Source organism: Lineus longissimus, chromosome 7 (assembly GCF_910592395.1).
Source record: "Lineus longissimus chromosome 7, tnLinLong1.2, whole genome shotgun sequence".
NCBI lineage: Eukaryota > Metazoa > Nemertea > Pilidiophora > Heteronemertea > Lineidae > Lineus > Lineus longissimus.
In genome coordinates this window covers 20890984-20900499 of record NC_088314.1, presented here as the reverse complement: position 1 = coordinate 20900499, position 9516 = coordinate 20890984, and the positions used below count along the sequence as shown (strand labels likewise).

Genomic DNA, 9516 nt, shown 5'->3' with positions numbered 1-9516 from the left:
CCTCATGTCTCCGACTTACATGGAAAGGCTATGGATGATGAATAGATTGTCCTGGGAGCCTAGTATTCCCATAACACCCTCACCAAGTGAACCATTGGAGGACTCCCACTGAGTAATGCGATGCCCCAACCATAAAGTTTCCACTTTAAGCCCTCCCACCGACCAGAAGTCCTCTCCTTTCAGACACTCTATAAATCACATGACTAAAGCATGGAGATGGACTTGACCACAACCAATCCGTCTCTCGAAGGTGGTTGGATCTTGTGTCTTCAGGTGGATCACAGGGCACCTGAAGGCCTGAAGACTTGTGTTCGAGATGCCGCCATTTTATGAGGTGGATCTCCAATGCCCGCATGTGGAAGGTTTAGTTACCACGTGGTAGGCCTATTCATGTCCACCTCTTGTAGGTGGTAAAACATAGTAGTGTGGTTTATTCTCGGCCTGAGCATCTACAACTTCACCACATCTCAACCAGAAGCTGTAAATAGTGGACTTGCTTTCGGAGAGGGATAACAGGCAAGCATACCAATTCCTTACTATTACACAAGACTGGTGACTTCTGAAACACTTACCAACGAATGTTCTCTAATATTCTAGAGTAATAACAGACCAAACATCAGGACAATATATTAAAATAATGCTTTATTCAAAGACATAGGAAAATAACAAATACATTTATAAACACTATATTAGCAACGATAAATGATAACATGATTCAGGTGGCTGTAACCTAGCAACAGTGAAATGATCAACATGATAGAAACAGAGGTTACCTAGCAACAGAAAAATGATAACAGCACACTAATTCAGAGATAATAGATGCATGCAGGGAACCAAATGTACAATGGGTGACTACCCAAACCATATTTTAATGCCGGAAAACACAAGAATTTTCAGATTTTTTCTTGAAGATAAAGTGTTTTAGTTGAATACAAAGTGGTGCTTTGTAGCAGCCTCGACCTCCAAGAGTTTAGAAAGAAGACAATAAAGCTTATTCATCATCCAATGAATTCTTAATGAGACAGGACACACTCGCATGGGCAAACCAGCAACCACCTCTCTGAGGGTTGCCCACCTCTCCGAGTCAAGGAAGTGAATCCAGCCTCAGACTGAGAATACCTTTGAACTGTGTCTTGTAAAAGGAGAGGCTGTTGGCGATTCACTCAGGTGATTCTTGTACAAGTAATAGTAAAAATTTCCAATATCACATCAGTCACATCCAGAATCACAGTTCTATGATTTTCTCACTCGAGCACATTTCACTCTAACAGCAGAGAGCAGATTAGTTGTTTTATTCAGTTGAACACTTGAAGAGCTCTATGATTGCCTTGGTGGATTGCGTTTCACTCTCACACCAAACAGCAGATTAGTCCTTTCATTTGGGGGAGCAGTATATGCTGCTTCTCTCAAACCCTTCCCAAATCCTCGGTAAACAAGCACAGCTTCTAGGATGAGGACAACATGGACAATCAGATAAATAGAACCTGAAAAATCAAAAAATTATCATTATCTGGGAGCATCAAAAACAATTTGAATCTAGGGATTAAAACTTTGATAATAACATAGCATTGAGCCATCAGATACACCGTGCATGTTGGCAGACTTGTTTTGGCATCTAACTCATGGATTAGAAGCCCACACTGATCACCACTCTGTCCAGGTTGAGCTTGAGTGAGCGCTGTCCTAGGTAGCTCTTTAAAAGCCTAGCGTGCTTCTGTGCAACAAGCTCAACCTTCAACTCAGCCAGTTGTTCTCTAGTTAGGGAGAAGGCCCTTCTTCCAACAATAAGCATTCTGGGCAATAACTCAGCAAGCAGATAAAGAACGATCTTTCTAACTCACCAGCAATCAGCGGAGCGTAAGTCACAACAGCAGCAGAACCAACAACCTCAGTATCTAAAGAACTGTAAAGCTGAAAATGATTGAAAATAATAAGTTAAGCTGGAAAAACTTGAGATGGACATGTTGCAGATATGCAGTAAGAAGACCAAGCAACTAATCAATGAGTAACAAACAGTCTGTGGTGAAAACTCTGTCCAAATTCTAGGACAGACGTCAGACATCAGACAGTCAGTCAACCTTAGGATTCACTCCATCATACTTGACAGGAAGAACAGCGATACTTTGTTTTGGATTTTTGTGACAATTCTGAGAACTATGACCAGCCACAGAAATTATGTCAAGTAGCCTATATCAGGCCTTGCTCACCTCATAGAACTTGAAAATGATGAAGCCTACACCTGGAAGTGAAAGGAATCCAAATATCCACATGGCAACTTTCCACTCCTTAAACATCTGAAACATGCAAATATGAATAATGAACTTGTCACTTTACCAATATAGCCCCCCCTCCTCCATTCATTTTTGGAAAATACATTTCAATCTTTTAGAGGTGGTGTATGTCTTCATCACAAAACCCAAGGATTATGGAGATCCATCAATATCCCTCTCAAGTTTGGCATCAGCCGGCAGAGCCACTAGTCATCGCATGGGCAACCACTGACATGGACGGCTGCTCAAGTCTGGCATCAGCCGGCAGAGCCACTAGTCATCGCATGGGCAACCACTGACATGGACGGCTGCTCAAGTCTGGCATCAGCCGGCAGAGCCACTAGTCATCGCATGGACAACCACTGACATGGACGGCTGCAAGTAGAGAAAGTGGGCACAACAAGCCAACATTGTTATATATATTGCCAGCTTTGACCCTCAATCAAGGAGTAATACTTACTGCCACAGTCCCTAACACAGAATAGACAAGAGAGTAAGGAAGGCCAACCAGAAGTGTGATGATTTCCGCCGAGGTGATCCTGGTACCTTGCTGGAGTGCGAGAACAATGAAGCTGATCTGAAAAAGGAAACACATGAGATTTGTCACATTCCAGTGAGGCCAACCTTCAATTCAATATCTGAGCAATTTGTTTGCAAAATTCAAACCAACTTTTATTGTAAACGTGCTCTGTCTGTTATCATGGTGGGCATTGGACTTATTGGGTTAAGATGAATGCCCTCCACACTGTAACTGTGCATTTATTATAAATTCCGGCTTGGCACAACCTCCTTTGAAGAGTTACTAAAAACTTACCGACACTTCCAAATCAAACTTGAGAAGACAAGAGAAGGCAGCCGCTTGTTTGTAAAGATGCTGCAGCAGTTCAGACGCTCCAACTATCCTGAAACTCAAGAATCCAAACTCCTTAGCAACCAGGAATGCCAGGTAGACATTCAGCGGCGCCAGGATACACGCAAATATCAGACGAACCTGAAATTATGATTAGAAAAATGTTACAAGGTCACACCACAAGGTTTTGGTAGAAGACTAGCTGAATATTTCACACCATCTTTATGCACCTGTGATTACATCTGGTGCAATGGTAGGAATCAGTGTTGGCAGAGAGAAAAATCGGTGTTGGCAGCAAAAATATCCTTCGATCTGCATGGAGAATGAACAATTGCTTACCAGTTTCACCTTATTCCTCCCTTCAGCATTCACAATATACTCTATGACACAGTAGCCGAGCACAACCAAGATGGCAGCAACATACGCCAAGATCTCAAAACGTCTTTCTCTCAGAACACCATGTATCACATAGAAAGTACAAAAAGCTAAAAAGAAGATGATCATAATTTAAAAAGCTGTTTTTACACACCATACTTGAAATCATAATGCAAAACAACAAGTACAGTAGAACCTCTCTTTTGAGGTAACTTTGAGACTGACAAGTGCTGTCCAAAATTGAGAGGTGTCCTGATTATGAAGGAGAGGTGTCCTGATTATGAAGGCCAATTGTCAATACCAATTCTCTATTTTCTCTACATGCAGGTTCAGAGTTTAACCTTCAGAATGAATGGAACCTACTGCTGACCTGAATTGATCAACAACAAGATCGCAAAGGTCAAATCGGGAGTGTCAGGATTCTTTTCGACGGCAATTATGACAACAAGTCGTTCTATGGTCAGTCCAATCGTCGCTAATATGTTAATGGCTGAAACCAGGAGAAAGAGTTTCTCAACTTTCCGGAGGCTGGCAAATGGGCGCACCTAAAACGATATGTACAATAGAATAAGTTATTTTTAACAGGTTTCTCCTTTAGACCTCGCTACATTTCTTAAGGAACATTTAGAATTCCAGTTTCTTCTCTGAAAGGACAATTGAAAATGGAGCAGCACTGAGTGTGAGCATGTCTAGTCAGGCTAGAACAGCACAAATCTGCACTGCTCATGCAGCGTGCTGCATCCAATGGTGAATAGGACCTTGGGGCTGAGCGCCAGGCACTTGGGCCTCTTGTTGTAATAACCTTGGGGTTCTATAAAGATTCGATAAATTCAAATTCCCAAATCATGTATGCAAGTGGAATACCCAATAATAAAGGTACTGACTCATCATTATCTTGACATTCCCCCTTTAACCAAACTAATCCAATCATCCATAATACTTGATCAAAGCTGTTAAAGAAAGGTATTGTGAGAACCAGAATTGAAGCAGTAGCATGGCAGGCTTGACACCGGGACAATGGACAAGGGATTAGACTGGATTAATGAAAAGGAGGTTTGGGTCACATGACTTAATTAGCAGAACCAGTTCTGACTGCCCTGTGCATTTTGAATCAGTGCTGGTTTGCCTTTGGACTGAAGTAAGTGTGGAAATTTGTGTCTCATTTTTCCTGAACAACTTGATCAAATTTATCTAAATTTGAGGAATCGAAATTTGAAGAACTAAATTTGAAGTTGACCTGTTCAGCTTATTCAGCAGGAGATTCTTGAACCTTTCAACAGTTGAATATTTCTGTTCCCATTTTTCTCTTTGAATGAGTTTCTTCTGGATTTTTCCGCAGGCCAAGACTCGAGGCAGGTCAACTTTGATGTGAGCTACTCTAAGTTGGGCAAGTACAATTTCTTTCCACTTTCCAAATGATCAGAACAGATGCAGAGAAAACTAATCTTTCAAAGACCCACATGATGTGATGTCACATCATCAGTATATCTTTGAGCCAAGAATCAGACTTCAGTTTCTTAAACTTTTCTGCTGATGCATGCCCGAAATGTTGATGTAGTTTCTTGGCGATCTTTTTCTTTGACTCTCAGTTTCGAACAGTTCAGGTACTTGATGTACTGATTCATCCTACATGTTTAGTGCAACACTTTTGACCGCGCCTTGGCCGGCAGTGATCACACTGAAGAAACCGGCCAAATCTGGTCACCGGACTTCTTGTCTGAACAAGTTGTTTGAACGACCCTGTAAAGCTTTTGTGGTCAGTTAACACTGAAATCAAGAACTTGATTAAGAACTTGATGTTGACTTATCAGTGTTCTCTTGATACCACGTAAAATACAATTTCAAATGATGTTATAAATCAATCAATCAAAAACTTTTGGCAACCACTAGATAGTGGTCTCCCTGGCATCTGCTTGCAACTTTTGTTGACACTCCACCGCGATCTCAAGGACCTGGCTTTATCTAATGATATGTCCGCAGGGGGAGAGCGGGGGAAGGGTGGAAGAGCCAGTCACCCCCGTGGGAGCAAGATTCCTGAAAGGGTGTCTTCGGAAAGGGCAAGCATTTGTTCGCCATTAAACACAAGATTTTGATCCTTGTCTCGGGTGTCTTTGAGAGAACTGATCACACACAATTCCCAACCTACTCGTCAGCCAGCTGACAGATTACCTGGGTCGAACGTGTTGCTGAGACGTTTTTGAAGAGATACTTGTGGCTGTTGGAGAGACTTCTTGTCTGAACAGTACCATTCTGCCCCCTCTAAGGCATACAGTGGTAACTAATAAACTGACTGCGAAATGAAAGCAAGTTGAACATGAGATGCTCATCATTCCGTCTCGGGTTGCAGAGAAAACTAATCTCGCAAAGACCCAAGAGTCCAGAGTAGTTCTCTAGTAATAGTGCAGATAGTGAGTCGACTGTGTTTCCTCCGTCTCTCTGTTCAGAAAAAAAAATGCTTCAGTCCTGGTTCAGTTAATCATGTTGCAGCTTTCAGCATTATTTCAGATATTTTGATTGCCATGGATCATTGAATGCCGATGGCCAACCTAGTCCACAAAGGCAAGATAACTGAGATCTCGGAGCCTTGAGTATCTTAATGAGCACAGACATTGTGTTGGTTTCAAGAGTAGGTGAGAAGTAAGCTTTTAATCGTCCTCTAATAGAGCAGACTGTGGTACCAGCGTCTGGCACTTGATACTAAGCTGCAATCTCTCTGATCAGACCAGTTTATGCTCTAGCCCTGTTTAAGTAATCATGTTGCATCTTTCAGCATATTTTCAGAGCCTATTGAATCGTTGAATGCCGATGGCCCCACTTGCACACTCAAGGAAGACAGCCAAGCCCAACGTGAGATCTTTGAGCATGGAGTTTACCCAGAGCACAGGTTTGTGCCGACAGATTCACAGATTACAAAGTGTCAACCACTGTGCATAATGCTTTCTTTGAAATCAGAAAAGATACTTTTTAAAGAGATATTTTTTATTCTCTTATCTTTGCAACTGTTTCATGTTTGGTACTGTCAGGGTTATATCATTCTCCCTCACCACCATAACTGCCCGCACTGACTGCACTGCCCCTCTTCCCAACTTAACTCTCCTGACCTGCCAAGCACTATAATTGCCTTTACCTTGCATGAACTTCCTACCTGCATCCACCTGGCACATTATGAAATAACCCCGACTGTATCACATGATGAAATATTTGCTGCTATGAATCAAAGATTTTTCTGTGAGTTTTAAGACACCTTGCTATTGATCGGTATAATTGCATGATTTCAGATTCTCATATTTTTAAGGTTCAAGAAGTCTACAGGAATACAAGTTTGGAGACGACAGGTTGCAGATCTTGGATTTTCATGGACTTGGGGATGACTATGAATGATTCTAGTTGAGATAGGTCAAGGTAGGTGTATCGATCCTGTATTTTTCAGCAAGTTTTAACATAACTTGCTAAGGGTCAGAGATTTTTCAGTGAGATTTAAGACATCTTGCTAGGCATCGGATTTATCAGCGAGATTTAAGATATCTTGCCAGTGATCGGTATAATTGCATGATTTCAGATTCTCATATTTTTAAGGTTCAAGAAGTCTACAGGAAAACAAGCTTGGAGAGGACAGGTTGCAGATCTTGGATTTTCATGGACTTGGGGATGACTACGAATGATTGTAGTTGAGGTAGGTCAAGGTAGGTCTCACGATCCTGTATTTTTCAGCAAGTTTTAACATAACTTGCTAAGGGTCAGATATTTTTCAGTGAGATTTAAGACATCTTGCTAGGCATCGGATTTATCAGCGAGATTTAAGATATCTTGCTAGTGATCGGTATAATTGCATGATTTCAGATTCTCATATTTTTAAGGTTCAAGAAGTCTACAGGAATACAAGTTTGGAGACGACAGGTTGCAGATCTTGGATTTTCAAGGACTTGGGGATGACTATGAATGATTGTAGTTGAGATAGGTCAAGGTAGGTGCCTCGATCCTTGGATCAGCTTGGACACTGAATGATGCACAGTCTGGTTATTTTCGATGCCATCGATTGATTATGTGATTGAAGTAAGATGCCTTTTTGCTCCGCCACCTATACATTCAAGAACATCGAAAGGAGGAATCAACAAGAATGTACAGAGGAGATTTCCTGCCAAGTCTTGCTGAGGATTCTGTTATGAATTGATTGTGTCATTCTCATTCTAATATTTTAAAGGTACAACAAGCCCTGATCAGGATACGCTGAAAACTACAAGCGAGTGTCAGAATTCAGATCACTTCCGTCAGGGAGACTACAATTTGTTAGGCAAAATGTTTGTTCAAAATTGTGATTTATCAACATGTTTGAAGATCACCTGTATGTAGATCACCTGTATGTATTTGACAATGCAATAGCGCACAATAATCTTGCACTGTGGAACAGTGTGTTTTGTACCTTTGAAACTAATGTAATTTAAACCTTTCAAGCCTGAATGCTCTTGGGACCCCTTTCCCGTTCTCAAATAGTCTGTGTACTATTTGAATTAAATTAGCTGCTAAAGTCAATCGGTAAATTTATCATTCAATACAGTGTCATCTTCCTTAGCCCCGTCTAGGCATATAAATCTTCTATCAATTTCAGTTGTTTTTTAATATTTTTGTCACGATATCTTTTTGAATTTACAGTTTTTTTCCTTTAGTGGTACATGTTGGTCATTTTGGCTAGATTAGAGGTGGGTTAGGCCTACAAGGTTCTGATAGCAGTTTATTTCATGACTGGCAGTTAGTGCCGTCATCCGTAGCCACTTCTAGTGTAGCCGTTAGTGATAGGATGGAGACCAGCGAGTTTAGTAGGTGTAGGCGCAACGTATCTAAGGTTAGACACTCACTGGTCTTTATCTCCAGGAAGATGACACACTCGGGGGGTAACCATGGCCAAGCTGAAATACAACCTTCTCACTCGAACTTGGACCCAGTTGTTCGGTTTCATTGGGAAAGGTTTATATCAGATTTTAACTCTTTGAACGTAAACCGATGCTCGGTGATCATGCTGTGTCATTTAGCACAGGGCTTGAAAGGTTTAAAACATTCATCTCTCATAAAAAGTGTGAGTTTATGGTCATGGCCTGCAAAGGCAATCGCTTTTTTGTACCTGTTTTTTCTTGTTTATAAAATGTAAAATGTATGATGTAAATAATGAAGTAAAAAATGTATTATTTAATAAGAAAATAGACTCATTTAAGTTATTTATATATTTTGTAAATGGTTCAATGAATATGTAGAGGCCCCCACTGTAAACCCACCCAGGAGCTGTCCACTGTAAACCCACCCAGGAGCTGTCCAGGCGTTCTATATGGTGGCACCAGCAGAATCTGTCATAAGCACTGTCCCCTACTGTAAACCCACCCAGGTGCTGTCCAAGCGTTCAATATGGCGGCACCTTGTACTCACCTGTTCAAGGGCCTCACTCGCCAGTGAAACAAGGTCCACTTTGCCCCCCCCCCTCAATGGTTCTATGGACAGAAGCCATTTCTGAGGATAGTGCCATCTTCTGTGACCTAGGGACCGAGTCACCACCCTCAGCTTGGCTTCATTAGACAAGACACGTCCAATCCGTGGGGAGAGTTTTATAGCCTATTTTTGCGAGTGCAAATATCCTTGGTTCATATTCAAAGATGTTTCTTCTATCTTTATTGATGAAAAATGACTTTTCTGACTTTTCTGAGATTTCCTCGTATGTCCATACCTTGACACGTCGACTCTCCTTCATCTTCTCACCAACATTAACGCAACGGGAATCTCTTTTGAGTGTTCAAAGTGAAACTGAAAGTGCTTTTTTTTACCTTTCCAACCACAGTTGTAACTGTAGGTGGAGGTCCTGCTGCTATGTCATTGTCAAAGCTAGACGTTGCTGACGATTCATCCATAATTCACAAACTGAAAAAGCATTGTTTTCATCATAGAACGTCAAACATGTTGAAATAATGTGATTGTTTTCATCAGAACGTCAACCATGTTGAAATCATGTGAAACCATGTTGAAATCATGTGACTTTCC

The 9516-nt window shown here is 41.3% G+C and overlaps 1 protein-coding gene across 2 annotated transcripts; it reads right to left on the bottom strand.

Moving 5' to 3' along the window:
- Window positions 1–627: 627 nt before the first annotated feature.
- On the bottom strand, window positions 628–9512 carry LOC135491344 (uncharacterized). 2 transcript variants are annotated; one of them, XM_064777144.1, is made up of 8 exons: window positions 9303–9512; window positions 3866–4040; window positions 3460–3605; window positions 3085–3261; window positions 2731–2847; window positions 2208–2294; window positions 1842–1911; window positions 628–1484 (listed from the first exon to the last, which is right to left on the bottom strand). In XM_064777144.1, exons 1-8 carry the CDS (start codon window positions 9384–9386, stop codon window positions 1318–1320), a joined length of 1023 nt encoding a protein of 340 aa, XP_064633214.1. In that variant the 5' UTR covers window positions 9387–9512; the 3' UTR covers window positions 628–1317. The 2 variants fall into 2 exon arrangements, with proteins under 2 accessions (XP_064633214.1, XP_064633215.1); XM_064777145.1 differs by having other exon boundaries at window positions 9206–9341.
- Window positions 9513–9516: the final 4 nt, after the last annotated feature.

What these genes read in the sequence shown, in the direction of transcription:
- LOC135491344 (XM_064777144.1), bottom strand. Translation starts at nt 9,386, where the DNA reads ATGGATGAATCGTCAGCAACGTCTAGCTTTGACAATGACATAGCAGCA. An exon ending in TTACAACTGTGGTTGGAAAG is followed by an intron (nt 4,041 to 9,302) that starts GTAAAAAAAAGC and finishes ATATCGTTTTAG; the next exon opens with GTGCGCCCATTTGCCAGCCT. An exon ending in TCATTTTCAAGTTCTATGAG is followed by an intron (nt 1,912 to 2,207) that starts GTGAGCAAGGCC and finishes AATCATTTTCAG; the next exon opens with CTTTACAGTTCTTTAGATAC.